General features: G+C 39.4%; 2 protein-coding genes across 6 annotated transcripts; one reads left to right on the top strand and one right to left on the bottom strand.

Annotated features, from left to right (window-relative positions):
• The first annotated feature begins 259 nt into the window (after positions 1-259).
• Positions 260-19,967, top strand: LOC146552150 (ubiquitin carboxyl-terminal hydrolase 37-like). Of its 5 annotated transcripts, none has more exons than XM_085256743.1 (21): positions 260-526; positions 8,600-8,735; positions 9,022-9,139; positions 12,900-12,968; positions 13,068-13,245; positions 13,342-13,426; positions 14,973-15,053; positions 15,252-15,307; positions 15,605-15,677; positions 15,788-15,871; positions 16,375-16,430; positions 16,675-16,731; positions 16,832-16,963; positions 17,055-17,178; positions 17,264-17,415; positions 17,521-17,620; positions 17,761-17,837; positions 18,017-18,125; positions 18,711-18,768; positions 18,938-19,095; positions 19,182-19,967. In XM_085256743.1, exons 6-21 carry the CDS (start codon positions 13,391-13,393, stop codon positions 19,185-19,187), a joined length of 1,359 nt encoding a protein of 452 aa, XP_085112869.1. In that variant the 5' UTR covers positions 260-526; positions 8,600-8,735; positions 9,022-9,139; positions 12,900-12,968; positions 13,068-13,245; positions 13,342-13,390; the 3' UTR covers positions 19,188-19,967. The 5 variants fall into 5 exon arrangements, with proteins under 5 accessions (XP_085112869.1, XP_085112871.1, XP_085112872.1 ...); XM_085256744.1 differs by lacking the exon at positions 260-526 and adding an exon at positions 2,220-7,319; XM_085256745.1 differs by lacking the exon at positions 8,600-8,735.
• On the bottom strand, positions 2,220-8,801 carry LOC146552151 (MFS-type transporter SLC18B1-like). Its single transcript, XM_085256748.1, has 14 exons — positions 8,618-8,801; positions 8,264-8,415; positions 7,632-7,727; positions 7,455-7,528; positions 6,349-6,496; positions 6,024-6,180; positions 5,765-5,901; positions 5,571-5,672; positions 5,392-5,483; positions 4,202-4,297; positions 4,010-4,084; positions 3,834-3,927; positions 3,714-3,763; positions 2,220-2,661 (listed from the first exon to the last, which is right to left on the bottom strand). The coding sequence occupies exons 1-14, from the start codon at positions 8,646-8,648 to the stop codon at positions 2,613-2,615; spliced, it is 1,353 nt and encodes a 450-aa protein (XP_085112874.1). The 5' UTR covers positions 8,649-8,801; the 3' UTR covers positions 2,220-2,612.
• Positions 19,968-21,335: the final 1,368 nt, after the last annotated feature.

Genomic DNA, 21,335 nt, shown 5'->3' with positions numbered 1-21,335 from the left:
ACAGTTTATATTGCACCTAATACAGATTAAATTTGTTAAATATGTTTATAAAAATATTGCAATTGTATAATGCTGATAAACATATTTTTTGTACATTGAATATTTTGAATAACTTATCCATGTAAGAAAACAGATAATACTATGTAAACGTATGTAATATGTGATATATATATATATATATATATATATATATATATATATATATATATATATATATATATATATATATATATATTAGGGGTGCAACGATATTCGTATCGATATTGAACCGTTCGATACAGTGCTTTCGGTTCGGTACGCATATGTATCGAACAATACAACATTTGTAATTTATTTTATCTGTGTTGAGCGCTCAGTGAATCTGCGTTCGACTACTCCGCCTAGGCTGCACTGTCGAGCGCAGATCCACTGAGCGCTCAACACAGACAGCATCGTCAGAAGGAAGAGCACAGGGCACCTCCCCCACCCTCATTCAGATGTGGTGTTTGGAATTATTTTGGTTTTCATGTGACGTATGACCCTGAAGGTAAGCGAGTCATGGACTAAAGTAAAACAGTATGTTGGATGTGCCACACAATGCTCAATTACATGGGTGGGAACTAGTGTGTTAGCACAGTTAGCTCGTTAACGTGTTGGCCGTCTAGCCCCATGCACAGGGCGATCAGCGGTAGCTCGTTAACGGAGATTTGCCGTGTTGCGGCGTTAAGGTCATTTCAACGAGATTAACCTGAAAGCACTAGTGGGAACACAACGAATATGACTGCACATTTACGCCGACATCATCCTAGTGCAAAGACAAAAACAACAAGCATGCTACTAACTTTAGCCGAGTCATTTAGACAGCTGTTAGCACATGATTCTCCTTATGCTGCTGAGAACATAGTCCAGAAGAAGCGGATAGTATAGCTTTTATTTTGGAAAGAGACATTTCTCTGTAATAAACTCTCTTTTCCAAAGATGAGTGATTCCTCAATCAGATACAGGGCTTGCAATATCGCTAGCCCGACGTCCCGGAGCTAGCGATTTTTCCAGTCGGGCTATTGTAGGAAGAAAAATATATGTCTTTTGCTTTTGCATTCTTTCGGAAATGTAGCTGGGTAATTATGTCATTGGCATCGGTGAGCCACTGTCAATATGTGACATATTGAAATCGCGTTTGAATTTGCGCTTGTTTTTTTGCTTTCACTTTGCAATCGTGCGAACTGTGTATAGAGAGCGACAGCACTGATCTGTGAGTGATGATAATTTGTGCACCAATTCCTCTGACATCGTCTTATTAATCGTTAGCTTACTATGCAAACATGACAAGTGAAATCTCCCGCAGCTTAAACATGTGAGAGGTTGATCGCGCAGAGAATCGCTGAGCTTATGTGAGTGAGTGTGTAAAAGCATTTCAGTTCTGCTGAGCCAAATAAGACAGGTCAGGGTGAAGAAGTGACAGCCAAAGAAAAGCTTACCACAAAACGGAGAAGTTATGACAAATCAGACTATAAGGCAAAAAGAAAGTGCAGCTTTATGGTTTCATGGACAAAAGAATTTCTGTGGCTGCAATATGACGAGCTAAATAACCAGGGCTGCACATAAGTGGTCCGCAGGTGCGCATTCGCTGTCAAAATAAAAAACACGTACAAGGGTTAGGGTTAAATTTAAAAACTGTACTTTTGAGTTAAAATATATATTTATAATTTTAATAAATGACAAATTAAGAAGACATGAACATTTTTTTTGTATCGAAAAAATATTGAACCGTGACACCAAAGTATCGAACCGAACCGAACCGTGAATTTTGTGTATCGTTGCACCCCTAATATATATATATATATATATATATATATATATATATATATATATATATATATATATATATATATATATATATATATATATATATATATATATATATATATATTTCTTCACAACATAAACAAATTCCTTTATAGTTTTATTTCCATCTTTATAATAAGCAGTCTTTGCAGTCCCTTACATTGTCACATTTGAATGCTAATGTACAAAAAATTAGTGAAAAAACCTCAATATCAGTGTTAAATAAATCTATAATGCAGGCAGAAAAGAAGGTAAAACATTCAACATTTCTAACTGCAGTGAAATCTGCAATAACATCCCTGTTTGAAGAATTAGCACAGTATGAAAGGTTCATATTGACCTGTATAACTTGCACTGCTTTACTTTTAAGCCATTGGCCATAAAAACTCATTCTTACTAACCAAACTGTGGGTGGCTGGTGTTATTGTGTGAGTCATCATGGCAGTGTTGGAGAAACTATTACAAGGCAGTTTAAAGTACTTTGGCAGGTGTTTGTGGATACCTGCATGGGATCCTAACTTATTGTTTAAATTTTAATGTGCATGTTGCTCCCCAAATAAATGCTCAAATATATCTGGGAACCCGTTGGGAATGCAGCTGGACCCACTCCATGAATGTATCTAGCTTTTTTCTTAAAATACCTCTCAGGGAATTCCCACTATAGCACATGCCCTAGGACCAGATAAAAATAACTAAAAGACACAACATTAAAACAATATCAGCTTGATAACAAATAATGACTGATAAGATGTTTAAAAAGTTGTGTAACTTGGAGCTGGAACACAGGATCATAGGAGAGGGGTTCTTTCATCTGCTTGTTGGTTGTTTTCTTGGACCCTGAAATGTAAAAGTTAAAAAAAGAGGTACAATTTTTGCTGTTGTTGCAGACGTTAAAAAAAGAAATCTATTTAGAATAAATCACAGATCTTGAGGTTATACATGTATAACCTCTGAGTAGCACAAATGAGTGTCCCACTATGGGAACGCCTCCTGTAGAACCTCATCAGAAGCTCAAATGCCACCTGCCTATGTCAGGAGGGGCCATGGCCTCCATATATAATAGGCTGAAATAGTGTCACATGTCATTCAAAACAAGCCCACCTTTTCATTTTTTATAGAGAGAATGGTCTGGTGAGACACTCATGCTACTTGGAGAACCAGGGTTATATACATAACCTTAAGTTCTTTTTCAAAGCATTTGTTTGGTGAACAAAGAACCTGTACTGAGGACTGAATGCGCTAGGTTAGGCGCTGTCACATCTAGCTTATAAAACCTAACAAATGTGTGAGATGAGGCCCAGCATGGAGTTGCACACACCTCCTGGATAAAACTCCCTTAGAGCCTATAAGGTAGCCAGGCCCCTAGTGGAATGTGCATGGAGGCCAGCTGGTAAAAGTCAGGCAATACTATTGGGGAACATGTACTGATAACCTTTGGGATGAAGATGAGGTCAAGATGGGCTGGAAAGCAGCTAAAAAAATCTCAGCCAGTCAATGTTTCTCTTCCCAGCACAGGGCTGTCAGGAGGGCCACTGGTGGGAACGTATAGCGGAGGGTTGAAGCCTCTAGTCTGCGTTCAGTGGGTTGCCCCTGGACAGAAAATCTGCTGCAAGGACAGTGGACAGTTTAGCTTAAACCCAACAGCACAGTTATCGACAGACTTCTGTAAGAAGTGAGAAGAGTTTTTGAATGACATCTGACACTATGTCAGTCTATTATATGGGGAGGCCCTAGCCCCTCCTGACATGAGCGTCACTTAAAAAGCCTGTAAGAGCTAACGTAATGGCATTTCAGCTTCTGATGAGGTCACATAGAAGGCGTTCCCATAGTGAGAAACGAAATGAATACTATGAAAGAACTTATTATGTTCATTTAAAGTTTAGGCCTACCTTTGTCGTTTTGTCCGTTGACAGAGAGAATACATGAAGATGAGAAATGCCTGAGGACAGAGTGATCATTAACATTGTATTGACATAAAATATCTAAACGCTGCAGCCACTGATACTTACACCCAAAAATGCCAACGCTCCTTGAACTACAGCAGCCCATTCAAAGCTGAGATGTTGAACAATAATTCCTCCCACAATGGGGCCATAAAACGTCCTTAAAAACGAGCACAAAATTAGAGCAAAAATCACGGCACTAAAAAGCTAAATGCCAGAAAAGAGATAAATTAGGGACTCACCCAGTGCACCACACTGCTTCATATAACCCAGACACCATTCCAAGTGTACTTAGCCCCTCTTCAAATCCTATTTCACTATGAGGAAAAACTAAATTGTAGAATATTTGTTTCATCCAGCCATATTTATGAAAAAACCCCCACAAAAAACAAACTGTAGTTCATGAATGTTGAGCATTATGTGAAGCAACTCACTGTGCACATGAAATGAGCTCAGGGAATATGGGGATTACACTTATTGCCAGAGAAAGCCCAATTAGACCAAGCATGACGACCAGCAACCACAGCTGACTAAATGTAAAAAAAAAAACAAAAAAAGGATACAGAAGTTTGGCTTTTTAAGGCAAAGGGATTAATTCAGTATATGACTTGTCGAGGCAACATGTCCCACTCCCCTTGCAGCGGTGTAGATTTTAAATACCAGGGCTTAACCATCCAAAGTAACCGACCTATGTGTCAATGATAGGAAGACAGACATAATAGTGAAGTTGCCAAGAGCAGAGGCAGTGAAGGTGAATGAATTTAAATACCTGGATTCAACCATCCAAAGCAATGCACAATGAAGAAGAGAGTACAGACAGGAGGGAGTGGTGGAAAGGAGTTTTAGGGGGTGATTTGTGACAGAAGGAGAGCGGTGAGAAGCACTGACCAATACTCAGAACAATGGCAAGTCCAAGGAACTCAGTGACATCTAACAAGGAGAGTTGAAGATTTACACAAGGTGGAAAGGTCTCTTATCAAAATATGTCACCACTTTGCCAAGGTCTGGAAGAAGACCCAAACTGTCACCTTTAGTTGAGAGGAAATTGGTTAGGATGTTCATGAACAGCCCAGGAACCAAGGCTCAAACATGCCATTAACTAGAAACTCCTGAAACACCAGCATCTGCGGTGAAACAAGCTTTAAATCACCTAGAAAGAAGCTCGTGCTCCAAAATCAACGCCTTCAAAATATTGGTCAAATATGCAACTTGAAATATGCCTAAAGCTTGTTGATGGCTGCCAAAAGTGTCTGGTCGAGGTGCCAGTTACTCTGGGACATGTAACCAATATTAAACTTAAACCTGGAAATTGAGACCCTAAAGTAATTAGCACAATATTTAGTGTTATATAATAACATTTAAAGTAGAGTTTATTCCTCACAATGGGCTTTCTTTTTTGCTACCACAGGAGTCGCTCCCTGCTACCCGTGAAAAATATTAAGGGTTTAAGACACTTATTCACAGTGTGACTGTTACCTGGCAGGTGCGATTATTTCCTGGAATTAGACATTGTAAAAATGACGTTAGATATGACTCTTGGCTCAGAGGGGGATAGACATATTTCTTAAAATGTCCATCATTTTAAAATACAGAAGTGTTAGTTTTACCTGAATCCCACACTAACCTCTGGATGTGAAGAAAAGGGGCGGGACCAAGAAGACAGAAGCCAATTGTAGCAGCGATGCCGCCTGTCACCAAGAAAGTGATCCTAGTGGCCTGGTGCACAAGATCAAATTTTATTTAAAAAGAAAAGAAAAAAGATAATTATACACATTTAATGATTTTGATTTCTTGGATACATACAGGATATTTATCTGTGAAATACCCAATCAGCGGTGATGCCAGAATATACACTAAAGGCAAACCAAGCATTATTAGTCCCACGTAGCCATTTGAGAGACCAAACTAAGGATGATGGATAGGAAAAAAAGTTGTTCAAGGAATGCACAAAAACTCTAGGAAACGTAAGCTGACTTTATCATAAAGGATATCATTACCCTGTTAATAGCAAACAGTGACAAAGTGGCATCCAAAAAGCCCACACCTGCACTGAGAGTGAATACCACGTAGCAAACCAGGATTGTTTTCACGTGGGTGAGTAGTCGAAAGAATGAATCCTTCGATGGGACTGCCTCTGAGAGGAGGGAAGCACAAAATTACAGCTCAGTTATAATGTGAGAAAAATGAAAAAACACAAAATGGCAATTTTTAAATAATAAACCCAAACAATACATCTAAATCTCAAGTGTTACATACCAATGGACGGCAGGACGTAAATGTTGAAAGGAACCATAATCAACAGCAAGCATCCAAGACTTAAAAAAGGGACATTGTATCCAAAAGTCTGGTAGAGCCACCCTCCCAGTGGTGGTCCCAGGATAAGGCCGAGTCCTGCAAAAATCTCCAAAATACCCTAAAACAGTAGTGACCCAGATTACTATACTGTGGGAATTTCTTACATCATAGCCAAGAGCCAGTTGTTTTGTGAGAGATACATAACAACTTAAACCTATAGTTTCTGTTTTCTCGTGATTCTAATGTCTAAACAGCATGCCAGTCTGACAAGTTTGTCCACCCTCACCAAAACAGTTGCCACATTGTTTGGGAATATTTGTGCTGTGATGGCGAAAGCAGACATTGTAGCAGCGCCAAAGCCGACAGCGTCAAGCGACCTCACAACAAAGCACAGACTGATGAATATAGGTCCTGCAGGAGCCCGATCAAGAAATCTGCAAAGAAGACAAGAGCCAGCCAAGATTAAAGGAAATGCAGATGAAATAAAGAAGCTCAGAGGAACTGCGTGTGATCTGAAACAAAGGTGATTGTGCCATGGTCTCTGGGCCTTGGCCCCAGAGGGGTTCTTTCTCGTTTTGTATTATGGGTTATGTTTGGATTAGGGTTCTGTATTCATGGAATCTAGCTTTCTATTCACATTGTGATTTCTTTGTTTTTATGTGTCCTGTTTATGTCCTGACGCTTCATATAAGTTCCTTTTTTATATACCTTCAGTTCTCCAAGTTCATTCATCTCCTTTTGATTCTGTTCCTCCAGTCTTGTCTTTCTTGTCTTATTCTTTCTGTGTTGTCGTATCATCTTTCCCCATGAACTTTGTTATATTTTCTGTCATGGTTTATCTTGAACCTTTTGTGTCCTTATGAGTGGGCAACATTAAAGCTATATTTTGAGTTTACGCCTTACTTCCCAAGTTTTGTATTTGTTTCCACAATCTGCCTGCTACACAGCTGTTTTAATTTTGTTTATTTAGCACAAAACATTATTTTTTACATGAATAAATTCATTGTTAGTTTGGTATTTTCAGGAAATTTGTGGGAGTGTGGCGGGGGTGCTGTTTGTTTTTCGGCTACTGAAGAGGGATAGAGCAGCAGGTTCAGGAGGCAGTGCCAGGGGAGGATGGCTGACAGCTGGTAACCACTGTTTAATCATGCCTCCCCTATTTAAGCAGCACGCTGTGTGGAGAGTCGGAGAGCAGAAGCAGCAGCAGCAACTCGCTGAGTCATGCTGAAAAGCGAACTCCAAAAGCACACTGAAAAGGTGTGTGTAAAACAAATAAAGTGACAGAACGTCAGCATGATCCTTGGAGTTGTTGGGTCCTTTTGTCACAATGAGATTCTGGATTTTTTCCAATTTTATCATTATCATAGTTAACACGAAACACCGATCACTTACCCAAATATAATAGTGCAGCACGATGATACAAAAAGTCCTGCAATAAGCATGAACTTTGCACCAATCTGGACAATCTGATACACAAAGAATGGGTCAGTTGCACTGTTACAGACTCTTTGGTTACACCTGTGCTCCAAATTGCCATGCATATGGCATGAAGTTAAAGTGTATACTTACATATTTTCCCAATATCAATGAACTAATTAAATTGGAGACAGCATAACACCCAAATATGAGACCAACTACAGTCTGACTGGCTCCTTTCTTCACTGCCTAAATATTAAAACAGGACAACAGATAAAGTTAGGGGATCTATATAACAACAACAAAAACAGCAAGGATAATATAATGTCTTTTTAACTAGCCAGCTTGTTGTGCCACTCTTTTCCAACATTTGCATTTCTAGCTCATGACAGACCTTAAGTTGAACGGCTGATTACAAAAGAGCCAGTCTTCACTGGCCTTCAGGGAGGATGTCTGTTGGTAGCGCATGACTACTCATTCATTCCCTTCAGAAGACATTACTGAGTTCTTAAGGTGAACAATAGTCTAACCTGTGAACTGTACAACTACATGGGAGCACAAATACATTTTAGTAGAAGAAGATGCTTGTTCCCAGTTTCCTCTGGCTAGAAAAGATTTGTTTGCAGATATATGACTTGCATGTATGAGAGAACGTGTTTTATTTCTTCAGTCAAAAGCTGCATTCATAAGCTAAGTTTTTTAAAGTTTTTATTATCTTGAACCTTTAACCTCTTGTGCTGTAACATGTGATTTGTACCCTATGATGCTGGCTTCCTTGAGCTTACCTCGGTGGGAAAAAATGGGCCCAATATTGAGTAGCAAATCATAGAGCCAAAGTTGACAGATGCCACTGATATTAAGGTGAGAATCTCTTTTCTTGTGAACCTGTGAGGAGGATCTGTTGATTCAGCTGTGGTGTTGTTATCTGTGTTGTTATCTGAAGAGAAAACGGGAAGAGAAACATGAATAATGAGATTAGGCCACGCTGAGTTGAAAGAATATAAAGTTTGCGGTTAAACTTTTGACAGAGATAAGGAAAAAAGTCAAAAGGTCAGCTATGTTGAGCTGAGTATCTGCCAACACTTCTCAGTTTATTTTACACAGTAATTTAATTTCCACAGGGTACAAAGGTCACAAACCTGTCGTCGGAGGATCGGCATGTTGATCCATTTTCAATATTCAGGGGTCTGTATCCAGTGGCTGAGAAATACAGACGGTGACAGAACAACTGAAAGAGCAGAGGATAAATCCTGACAAGTAAATATTTTTGACAGCTTCCTCCGCTAGGTGAAAACAATCATGAGCATGGACTACCCAACACTTCCAGACTAACCCTCTTCTTCTTCTAAGTAATAACTAAGTTAGTCCCATCCCATTACTGCCCTCCGCAGTCTGGCAGATTAAAGTAAACCAGATATATGTAGAAATATGTAGTCTTTCTATGTTGACTTTAGCATGAGGAAATAATTCAATAATCTATTAAATTATTGCCATTTTGAATTATTATTCAAGTTACTTAAGTGTTGTTATATTTATTTTACAGACAGGATTAAATGCCTCACTCCCACCTCCATCTCTCCTGTCACCACTCTCCCGACTGAAGCTCACTGGTGCTCTGGCTGAGCAGCTTATCCCACAGGCTTCTCTGAGCACTCAGCCCCGTAAGTGGCTTTTTTCAGTTAATCACAGTTATTTGTATTTAACCAGTGAATGGCTTCAATGGAGCTGTGTAACTGACAGTGTTGGTCAAGTTACTTGAAAAAAGTAATCAGTAACTAATTACTGATTACTTCCCAAAAAAAGTAATCCCGTTACTTTGCTGATTACTTATAATTACTTAGTTACTTTTTAAAAACACGATTTACAACCTGAATAGGTGATAAAGCGATAGATCTTTCAGCCCAATTCTACTTTTTCTACAATCCATCATACAAAATGTAATCAAATGGAAAAGTCTCTTTTTAAAACTTGTTTTATTAGTTTTAATCTTTTAACTTTATGCATCAAGCAAAAATGTAATTATATGCAACATTCTCTGACTGGAAGAAATTTGTTTTAAACCTATTTAAACCTATTTTCTGCACATTCCAGCACATAAAATATATATTTTTTGTGTGTTTACACTCAGTCTTTCAAATAAATGCAAGTAAAACACAGCAGAAAATAAATAAAGTCAAAGACTAGCGGTCCTTTTGCTCTATTTTCACCTGTAAAGCAGGAGTGGCGTAGGCGTAGGTTTACCCTGGTGCAGGTGTGCCGCAGCGGTCAGTGGAAGAATCCGCGAGTTTCTCTGTGAATTTCCCATTACGTCGTTGCGCACTCGGTGCTTGCTTGGAAGTTTAGGGGGTTTTTTCGCTGTAAAAAGAAGTTTTCTTCCCACGCACAGCGGACACTAATGTTTTTGTCACTTTTTATGGAATCAAACTTAAAGTAAGGTCAGTACTTCCAAGCTTTAAACGCTACACACTCATACTCTCTCCTGCAGTCCATCCATTGTTGATCTGCACACAGCTGTTGTCACGAACGTCGCACTTGCTTACGTCACTGTCATGAGACATTCTCGCAAAAAATCACGGTTTTAGTAATGTAGTAACGCAGCGTTCCTGCGGGAAGTAACGGTAATCTAATTACCGTTTTTGCAGTGGTAATGCCTTACTTTACGCGTCACTTGAAAAGTAATTGGATTACAGTAACGCTTTACAAGTAACGCGTTACTGCCCATCTCTGTTTATTAGCATACCCTCTTAAACAGAAAGACAGTATGAACCATATCCCAGGCATACGACAATCAGATGGGATTATTTTAACTTCTTTTAGACATATAAATGATGGATTCAGGGCCTTTTACAATAATCTTTATTCTACACAAGGGAGTTTAGATGAACAGAAATTCGAAGCATTCTTTACTGATTTAAACCTGCCACAGCTTTCTACTACTGACCAGCAGATTATAGATGCTCCAATTACAGTGGAGGAGATTACCCGTGCAATTAACAGTATGCCACTTAATAAAGCTCCAGGATTAGATGGGTTACCATTGGATTTCTATAGAGCATTTGAGGATATGTTAAGTCCCCTGTTGCTCGATGTTTATAATGAGGCGTTCAAAGTAGGCTCATTACCTCAGTCAATGCACTCTGGACTTATAACATTTATTCTTAAAACTGGGAAAGACCCTTTAGACCCAAATGGTTACCGCGCCATATCTTTGCTGAATTCTGACCAAAAAATCTTGGCAAAGGTCTTAGCGGGTCGATTAAAAGTAGTAATGGTGAAAATAATTCATGCAGACCAATCTGGTTTTGTTCCAAACCGCTATGGTTTAGATAATATTAGGCGGTTGGTTAATTTGCAAAATTATGTATATGATTCAGTATATCCAACAGTGGCCCTATCGCTGGATGCTGCAAAAGCTTTTGATTGTGTTGAGTGGGATTATCTGTTTAAGACATTATAAAAGTTTGGTTTTGGTGACAATTTTATTAGGTGGATAAAGGTATTATATGATTCGCCTTCAACGCGAGTATTGACGAATGGGCTCATATCAGACCTATTCCTTTTACAGAGATCCACAAGACAGGGTTGTCCCCTTAGCCCCGGTCTTTTTGTAATTGCTATAGAGCCTTTGGCACAAAAACTGAGAAATAATGTAAATATATTTGAAATTTCGATGGGTAATAGTCAACATAAGCCTCTATTATATGCAGATGATATGTTGTTACTTATGACCCAGCCTGGGAAGTCAATTCCAGCCCTATTAGAATGTATAGAAAGCTTTACGCTGCTTTCAGGGTATCGCGTCAACTGGGATAAATCAGAGGCAATGCCTATGTCAGGACACTGCCCCCATACTTTATTTAAACAGTGGGAATTTCGGTGGTCCGTGAATGGTTTGACGTATTTGGGGATAGCTCACCGCATCGTTTAAGTATTAAGAAACTTCAAGCGAGTGCAAAACAAGGAGGTTTTTCATTGCCTAATTTCCAATGGTATTATTGGGTGATGAACGCGAAACAACTTAGAGCTTGGTTACCTACTGCACCAGTTAAACCCATCTGGTCCCATATAGAGACGGAAGTTAATGGCGGTATTTCTCCTTGGAGGGAGCTGTTTGATACCAGTCATAAAACTACCCATCCTATAATTGCAAAGACATTGTGGTTTAAATTACATAGGGCAGGTCGCTGGGACTTTATTAAATCACCTTCGGCAACCTTATGGAGTAATAAAAGAATTTTAATTGGAGGGACATCGGTTGACTGGTTACAGTGGCGTAAAGCAGGCATCCTTAATGTATCAGATTTATTTGACTGTGGGACTAAATGTTTTTTAAGCTTTGATAAAATTGTAGAGTTATATAAGTTGCAGCGTAATCAATTCTGGAGATATGTCCAAATACATAGTTCGTTATCAAAGTGGCTGGGAACCCCCTTGAGTTGTCCTGTGAGCAGCCCTGTGGAAGTCCTGCTCTCAAGATCACCCTTGGGTAAAGGCATTACCTCTAAAATTTATCACTTATTGCAAGAACGGTCAGCTGACCCTCTCCTTAAAGTTAAGGGCTACTGGGCCCAGGACATGGCATTGGACATATCTTCAGTTGAATGGGATTCATGTTTTCAAAATATTAATACTATGTATAAAGAAACAGGCAGTAGATTTATTCAACTTAAGATAATCCATAGGTGGCATCGAACACCGCAACAATTGTATAAATGGAACCTGGCCTCTACGGACGAATGTTGGAGATGTGATGGTCAAAATGCTTTGATTTTACATATCTTATGGAGCTATTCGGCACTTCGGGATTGGTGGGAAAATATAATGGAGGTAATTTTCAGTGTTTTAAAAAGGAGATTTGGTATCTCACCAAAACTGTCCATACTTGGTATAACCACAGAACTTTCTGATGTAGATTTTTCCAGTTATACAAAAAGATGGATTATTTTGGCTCTTACTACAGCCAAATGGGTCCTGCTAAGACATTGGCGGAAAAAGAACCCCCCCTCCCTATGAAGAGTGGCTAAAGACAATGGCTAAGTTGGCGTCTTACGAAAAAGTGACTTATGGTTTATTAGACAAATTGCATCAATATGATTGTATTTGGTCCCCCTTTACAAGCTGGCTTTCTGTAACTTGAAGAACAGAGCAGTAATGACAGAGTGGTGGTGTGGGAATTGGTGTGCGAAGAAAGAATAGGATAACTTCCCTTTGTTTTGTTTAGTTTTTTGTTGTTGTTTTGTTTTTGTTTGTTTGTTTTTAAACTATTTATTTATGTAGTTATCCTTAAGCTCTGTTATTGAAGTTTAAAATGAAATAAATAAAAATTGTTGATGATAAAAAAAAGTTTAAACTTCAAAGCTCATGCATACATGCACATCCAGTGCTCAGTGTCTAATTGTGTGTTTGTTTGTCTTTTTGCAGTAGCGTAGTGAAACATTTGGGCGGTGGATAAATAATGGAAAATAAAATTCAGACTACAGACGGCTTCAGGTGAGTACACGTGGTGCACAAGGACCAAAGTTCACCTTCTCAACCTGGACAAAATGAATTATTTTACACTGATACTGTAAACTTTTGTTTGTGTGTTAGGTTTCCATACATCGGAAACAGCTGCTGCATCTGTAATTCTGTCCATCCCGAGGAGAGTCCACACTCTACATCAGATCCTTGGCTCACCTATAATGACGCACAGGTGCTGCACACAACTGGATCTGCAGCTTGTGAGGAAAAGCAGCACTCAGCCTACATCCTGTTTTACAAGATTAACGTAAGAAGACACAGCATCTCATCCTGAAGTGAGAGAATGGCACGCCAGCTGCAGCCTAATCCAGTCTCTCTCTTTTTTTCTTTTTTCGGTTCCCAGACACCCTTCAGTTTCATCATGTCATCCCTAACAATAGCTGTAGAGTTGCATGGAGGATGAAGACAGCAGAGAGCAAAAGAAACTGGTAAGAGCAGACAGGTAGTCAGAGTTAACAAAAACTTTTAAAGCCAGTGTAGCTTCTGTTTTGAACACATTTATTGATGACAATTTTACATAAATAAGCAGTGTGTTATACTGTTATCAGATGTGGAGTCTCACTAACCACTTTAATAGTGACTTGTGTCCCAAATACTGTTTATTTGTCTTAGTTACAGATAGTGAAATAAAAATGGAAAATGATTGGTTCATAATTGTATACTCAGCTTGGTCAAGACAGTAATTCAAGAACGAGAAGCGTAGGATTTTGAATTGATACCATTGGTGCATCTACTAAAGTTCTGGGGTCAGTTTGAATATCAGTGACCTTGACCTTGAGTTCAAGTTTTCTGAAAATCTTGTGAATGCTACAACTCCGTGACGAGAAGTAAGTCTCCTAGGTCTTTAAATTTGTATATAGGTGAATCTCCTAGGAAGCTGAAGGGTTGCACTGCGGGCCATCTGTAGAGGTGTAGAGTCAACAACCTGTCTCTGAACGTGGACAAAACAAAAGAGATTGTTGACTTCAGCAGAGCACAGTGGGATCACTGCCCACTTAACATGAATGGATCCTCTGTGGAGGTCGTCAAGAGCACCAGATTTCTTGGTGTCCACCTGGCGGAGAACCTCTCCTGCTCCCTCAACACCAGCTCCATAACCAAGAAGGCCCAGCAGCGTCTCTACTTCAAGCAGAAGCTGAGGAAAGCCCATCTCCCACCATCCATTCTCACCACCTTTTACAGTGGGACTAACAAGAGCATCCTAAGTAGCTGCACCACTGTCTGGTATGGCAACTGCAGCGTATTAGATCGCAGTACCCTACAACGGATTGTGAGAGCAGCTGAGAAGATCATTGGAGTCCCTCTCCCCTCCTTATAACACCCGCTTGCTGGAGGACCCCACACAGCCTTCAAACACACTCTTCACCCTGCTGCCTTCTGGAAAGAGGTCCCAGAACATCCGGGCCCTCACTACCAAACTACGGAAAAGTTTCTTCCCACAAGCCATCAGACCCCTGAACACTCGTGACTGCACTGGCACATGCACACCTTCACACACGCCACTACCAAGCACTTATCTGCAGTATCTCACACTCATACACATACATACAGACACCAAGTTACTTTTGCAGCATTTTGCACATTTCCATTGTCTTGTGTCTGTATCGTCCTGTTCTGTCTAGTTTTGCACTGTTTTGTCTTGTTTATTTTTGCAATTTATGCACACTGCACTTTATGTAGTCCTGGGTTTGTCCGTATATGTCATATATAGCACCAGGGTCTCGGAGGAACGCTGTCTCATTTCACTCTGTACAGTACCTCTGCACGTGGTTAAAATGACAATAAAAGCCACTTGACTTGACCTGTATTTTGTAGCAGTTGCTTGGAGACGAGTGCCATACAGTTCAAATGAGCATACATTCCAAAATATGCAAATTAGTCCCATACATCATAATGCTGATGTTTGCTGTTCAGGGTATGAACATTCTATGCTGAAAGTTTATAAATATACAACCTTTGACTGCTTGTTTTCAGTTGAACTTTTGCAAAGCTGAGGAGATTTTCGCTGTGATCTCATCAAGTCCAAAGATGTTTAAACTTCTTTTTCACAGAAAGGTAAGTTTGAAGAGACTCTCAGCACATTTCTCTGAATATTTTCTTATGGTAAATAAGCATTTTTGAAACTTTTAAGGAAGCTTCTTGGATGATTTCTGTAAAAACTGAATTTTGAATCCAAATGAAGGATATTGTATTTTCTTACCATATACTTTGTTTTATGCCATTACTGATGTTGGTTTTCTTGTTTCTAAACAGAAATCGCACAAACAAAACGTGGCAGAGAAGGAAATTCCTTCTACGTCTCATCAGAGGTAAAGAAATGCGCCACTCTTTAATGCTGCTGGAGATATTTATAGCAGTGGTTTAGTTGGAGCTGTTTTATTTCCCTTCTATTGGTGTTTTGTATTTACATCTTTTTTACTACTTCTAGTCTTGTCTATAATTTATATTGATTCAGAGATTAGCGTTTGAAAATGTAGAGTGTAAATGTACAAAATACATGATTTTGTTCCATTACAGTTATTAATTTTTATCTGCAATCTCAGCATGTACTCCTTGTTAAAAATTTCCACTTTGAAAAATAACATTTACACTTTTGTCCTCATCAGCATCCCGGATGCTTGTGTTGCTGAAAATGGTCAAAAGAAGAAGAGAAAATGGAGACACCTCTGCTGTTCCTCGGTTTGCTTTTACACAAAACATATGAAATGCACATTCTCTTTAAATTGCACTTGTTAATTTAAAGTGACTTTACTGTTTTTAATAAACTTATGTTTGTTCGTCCTCTGCAGCAAACTGACAGCGATGCAGAGGCAGAGAGCAACACTGTGAAGACACAAAAAAAGTGTCGCTGGTTTCTTTTTAAATTCTGGAAGGTATGTTTTATGGAAAGAGTCACTGTCATCAAGCATTTACTCATCACAGTTAAATGCGAAGAATTAAGAGCAATTTAGCACATCTATGTCCTCAAATTAAGTTCAAAGATGTTTAAACGTTTTTTTTTTTTCACAGAAAGGTAAGTTTGAAGAGACTTGCAGGATGTTTCTCTAAATATTTTTTATGGTAAATAAGCATTTTTGAATCTTTTAATGAAGCTTCATGGATGATTTCTGTAAAAACTGAATTTTGATCAGAACCAAATGAAGGATTTTGTATTTCATAGGACAAACTTTAAAACTCAATTTAAAGCATGAATAAATTGTTTTTATTTTATTTAAAGATATTCCTATATATCTGCTTCATGAGCTGACAGCTCACTAAAGTGATAAATAATATGAAATAATACCAAATTTTCTAACTGGACACTTTTCATGGAGAGACTCCCTTGGTATGTTTGTTTTATGCCATTACTGATGTTGCTTTTCTTGTTTCTAAACAGAAATTACACAAACAAAATGTGGCAGAGAAGGAAATTCCTTCTACGTCTCATCAGAGGTAAAGAAATGCGCCACTCTTTAATGCTGCTGGAGATATTTATAGCAGTGGTTTAGTTGGAGCTGTTTTATTTCCCTTTTATTGGCATTTTTCTTCCACCTTGTGTATTTACATCTTTTTTACTACTTTTGGACGTCCTCCAAAATGTTTCAACTTCAAAGCTCATGCATACATGCACATACACTGCTCAGAATCTTGACATCTTTCCTAATTTTGTGTTTGTGTTTTTACCTTTTTGGAGCAGTGTAGCACGCGGTGGGAAAAAAATAAAAAGTCAAACTGGGACTATAGACCGCTTCGGGTGAGTACACGTGGTGCACAAAGACCAAAGCTCACTTTGTCAAAGTGGAGAAAATGAATTATTTTACACTGATACTGTAAACGTTGCGCGTGTGTGTCAGGTTTCCAAACATCGGAAACACCTGCTACATGAACTCCTGCCTGCAGAGCCTCCTCAACATTGAGGAGTTCATAAGAGACATCAGACGTCAGGGGGTTTTGTGGAGCACAGATCCAGAAGCTCAGCTCTTAAGGTGTGCTACGTCAACCTTCTACTTTCTTCAAAAACCTGAAGAACAAAGAGATCTAACAGCAGAAATGTCTGTTTACCCTTCCTTTCTACAGAAGGCTTATTGATGTCAGGGACTGTCACGAGTCAACAGATTATGGCCTTAAAGATCACCACCTAAGAGCTTTTAAGAAGGCATTCAGCAGTCAAGCTCCTGAATACACCGGCAGTGCACAGAAAGTGCGTCAGCTATTTGGACATTTCGTTTTTTGCTTTACCTTCTGATTTTGATGTACTGTTTTAAATCTCTCTGCTTTTCTTTCAGGACGCTCATGAATTCCTAACATTGTTCCTCAATGAGGTCAAAAGGCTCACACCTCACCTGGAGAGGAACGCAGCTCTCCTGGGCCAAAGTTATACCTGCCCAGTAGAAGAACATCACATTTTTAAAATGGAAAACATGAGGACATGCAAGAGGTAAGCCTGTCTTTCAGAAACGCAGAGCTGGTTGCAATATTTTCATATACCTCTTTTCCACGTACCTGATCTTTACTTTAACTACGTTACTCCTGAAATGTGTAGCTGCGGTCACCAATCAACACAGCAAGAGGAATTCACCAGCTTGTCTCTTGACCTTGTTCCAGAGAGGTCTATTATAAACATGTTAGAGACATACTTGAAGGTAAGATCACAAATTCCAATAGAGTTGTAGTGTCAGCGATCTTAACACACCTTTTTTGTTAGTGTTTGTGTGTATGTGTGTGTGCATATGTTGAGATTTCTTTCTACCATAAAGCCTGTTTTCTCTGTGCTGTTGTTCAGGAACAAGAAATAGAATTTCGCTGTGATTGTGGAGGGACGGCCTCAGAACTGAAGTCGTCTTTTGATACACTGCCAAGGTGAGTAAGGTCACATCAGAATTGATCGACTGACCAGGTTTCCAAACTGTGGCGCATCAAATATCAGAGTTTTTCGAGACAATATTTGAGCAGTCGTTTTCTCCCATCTTCTGTTTGTGTTTGACACTCATTCTTCTTATTTTCTACCTTGTTTGTGTTTTTTTTTTCTTTTCTGCCAGAGTTCTGATCTTGCATCTGAAGAGGTTTGGCTTTACACAAACCTACAACATTCAGAAGGTGGATGACCCCGTCAGGCTGCAGAGGGACTTGGTGGTGTCATCCAATCAGGTAAAAACAGACTGCAGAACGTCTCAGGCTACGTCCACACTAGCCCGGATAGATTTGAAAACTCCGTGTCCACACTAGCGTTTTCAGTCATTTTCAAATAGTTGTGCGTCTGCATTGAAACGGCCGAAAACGCTTACGTTCCAGTCCTGCGCATGCGCAAAAGTGAGTGAGAATTACAGAATTTGAAGAAAAGCTATCCGGAGCATGTACAAACTGATATTAATCTTTTTTAGGGCTGTCAAAGTTGAGAGCAATCAAAACAACTGCTGTATAATGCACTCAGTTTATCTTTGTTTAATTGCTCACATGACTGCATCACATGACTAAAATGCGTCATCGTTTTAGAAAGTCTGCGTTTTCGAGTGTCCACACTGCAACGGGACAACTCCGTTTTGAAATGTATGCGTTTTCGAGAGCGTTTTCAAGATGCTGTGTTTTTCCTTGAGGAAAACGCCGTCTCAGTGTGGACGGGAGGTCAAAGTGGAGAGAAAACGAGTGTGGACATAGCCTCAGCAAATCAGCTTAATTATGGCACTGATGTGAGACTTTATGAAACTAACACTCTTTGGATTTGTTCCTTCTCAGGGTGGTGGCTGTTATAGTCTTGTCAGCAGCATCAGTCATTATGGAGGCACAGAGTCAGGTAAAACAACAGACTTGTGACAAACAGAAAATGAAAACTTGCTACTTTTCAGTGAAGGACTCACACACAAAAGCTTTTGATGTTCTAAGAAGCACTAAGTCAAAATCACTGTTTGCTTGAATCAGTTGACTTCCAGAAGTTGGATTCATTTGTCTTAATGTGATTTCAGGACACTACATCTGTAGTTCTGTCCATCCTGAGGAGAGTCAGCACTCTACATCAGATCGCTGGCTCACCTATAATGACGCACAGGTGCTCCACACAACTGGATCTGCAGTTTGTGAGGAACAGCAGCAATCGGCCTACATCCTGTTTTACAAGAGAAACGTAAGAAGACACAGCATCTCATCCTGAAGTGAGAGAATTTTTAAATGTCCTGTTACCTTGTTAACCAGTTTTGTCTTCGTTCTCAGTTCTGAAACAGGAAATGGAAGGAAGGAAGGAAGTTAAGGTCATCATCATGCTGAGAAGGAAAAGCAGTCGTCCCAGCCCACCATCGCACACTGGAGGACAAGTATAGGTAAGTATTGCCCTCAGGAGGAAGGGTCCTCCCAGAGAGCCTGGTCCTCCCAAGATTTCTTCCTCCAGGAGGGAGTTTTTTCTTGCCACCGTCGCCCCACATTCACTGGTCTCATCAGCAGGGACATTTTTAACCTCCTAAGACCTGAACTTTCATGGCATGCATTTTTAATTTCTCTGTGCCATTTGGGTTGATTGGGACCTGATGAATGTAAAAACAAAGACATCAAATTCGGACTATCTTTTTTTTGTTTCTCAAAAGAATGAGATCCACATATGAGGACATTCATTTTAAATTTCGATTGAACAGTGGCAGTGTAATGTCCTCCCTCATAAGTGGATATCAGGTTTTTGAAGAGCAAAATTTTGTATTTTGGTCTAGACAACCCAAAATGTTATGTCTACATATGTGGACACCAGGTCCTAGGAGGTTAAAACAAAATCTACTAGTAGTGCAGCACTACTAGAGATCGTCCTTTTCTGGACCAGTGTTTGGCTTGCTCTCTGGAAACAACAAATTAGTGCTGTCAGTGTTAACATCATTTTACCCAATGACGTTTACGCTGACAGCACTAATTTGTTGTTATTATTAATTTATTTGTAAAATAAATAAAATAAAAAAAAACAAAGAAATGATTTAATTCTTTATTTTATTTTGTTTGATTAAAATCAAAATAACAACAAAAACAAAAATAACTAATAAAAAAATATTAAAAGTATTCAGCAGTGTTTTGTGAAATTTGTAATGAGCCTTAGTTAAGTTGATGTCACAGAAGTTTCTGAATCATTTAGATTGTTCAACAAACTGATTCACTCAGGTAAAGATGGTAAGCTGGAGCAATGGTACCCTTGGAGTTCAGTTTAAGTTTTCAGACAAATATTCCCTCGATCAGTTGCAGCTTCTGCTTTTAAATAAATGATTTAGCTGCAAATGTTTAGCTGCAGGTAGCAAAGTCCAAAAGTGACAACATTTCCACTGCAGTCTCTCCAGAAATGGCTTATAAAATGTTGACCAAATTAGACATTTATCCTTGGATCATTGACAACCCTGTAGAGTGAAAATCTTTAATTGTACCTTTTATAACATTTTAACAAGTTACTGTCTCCTGCTGCAAGTTTCCTGTTTTGGCTGAACTTCATCAGCTCAAAAAAACTCACCGTGCTGTGGTGTACTAAATGGCCTCATGTACAGGACACACTGAAGGTAGGTTTGCAATGTTTAATTAACAAAGTCAAGATCAGTTAACAACAGCTGAACTAAAGACTTTCTTTTTCTCATCGATAAAATGAGGTCCATGCCAAAGCGCTCAAATGGGACCTCCATTAATGGTGAGGGGCATAAAGGTGCTTTTTGAATGACCAGCTGGTTCACCAGCTGACACCACTGGACGCACACCATCGGCGCATATCCAAACATGCAAAAAATGCAAGATGGTGGTGCGCACAGATACAGCGGCTCTATGCTCTCCACTTACCCAATTTCACTGTGCAAGAAACTGCACAATGACAATAAAAAGCTCTAAGTCTTAAACAGTTTCCTGGCCAGTAAAATCAGGCAATTATTCGCTCCAGAGTTTTATCCTATTCCAGGTGACCAGCCATCGACTTGTAATGAGCCAGCTAAAACAATAATTTCTCAGTGGCTCTTCTGGCACCAACAAGTGGGTGTGTTCTTCCATCGTGCAAGTGTCACGACACACTGAACATGGTCTGAACATGGATTTTCCCTCGATATTTCTTTTCCACCAGTACTATGGGGTATTTGTGAATATCCATGACTGACCCGGCCAGGTGGCCAGCTGGTCTTTGGACAGGGTCACGGCAGTTTCAAGGTTCAACAAAATCCCTTTCACTGACAGACTGAAGGAAAGCTCCTCAAAAATAGAGGGTCTTCAAGCTCCTCAGTGGCAGGAAAAGGTTTCCCGGACCCAGTGTTGTATATTTGTTTCCCAAAAGATTGAAATAGTGGAGAGAAATCAGGTTCTGAAACCATCCAGAAGACAAAGTCTCCAACTGGTTTGTGGAAGTCCAGTTTCTCCAAATTAATC

Source organism: Mchenga conophoros, linkage group LG19, assembly GCF_057382185.1.
Source record: "Mchenga conophoros isolate Kocher_MC1m ecotype Shallow Benthic linkage group LG19, M_conophoros_male_GT1.1, whole genome shotgun sequence".
Taxonomy (NCBI): Eukaryota; Metazoa; Chordata; class Actinopteri; order Cichliformes; family Cichlidae; genus Mchenga; species Mchenga conophoros.
The sequence above is the reverse complement of the archived record's forward strand: the minus strand, read 5'-3'. Positions and strand labels throughout refer to the sequence as shown.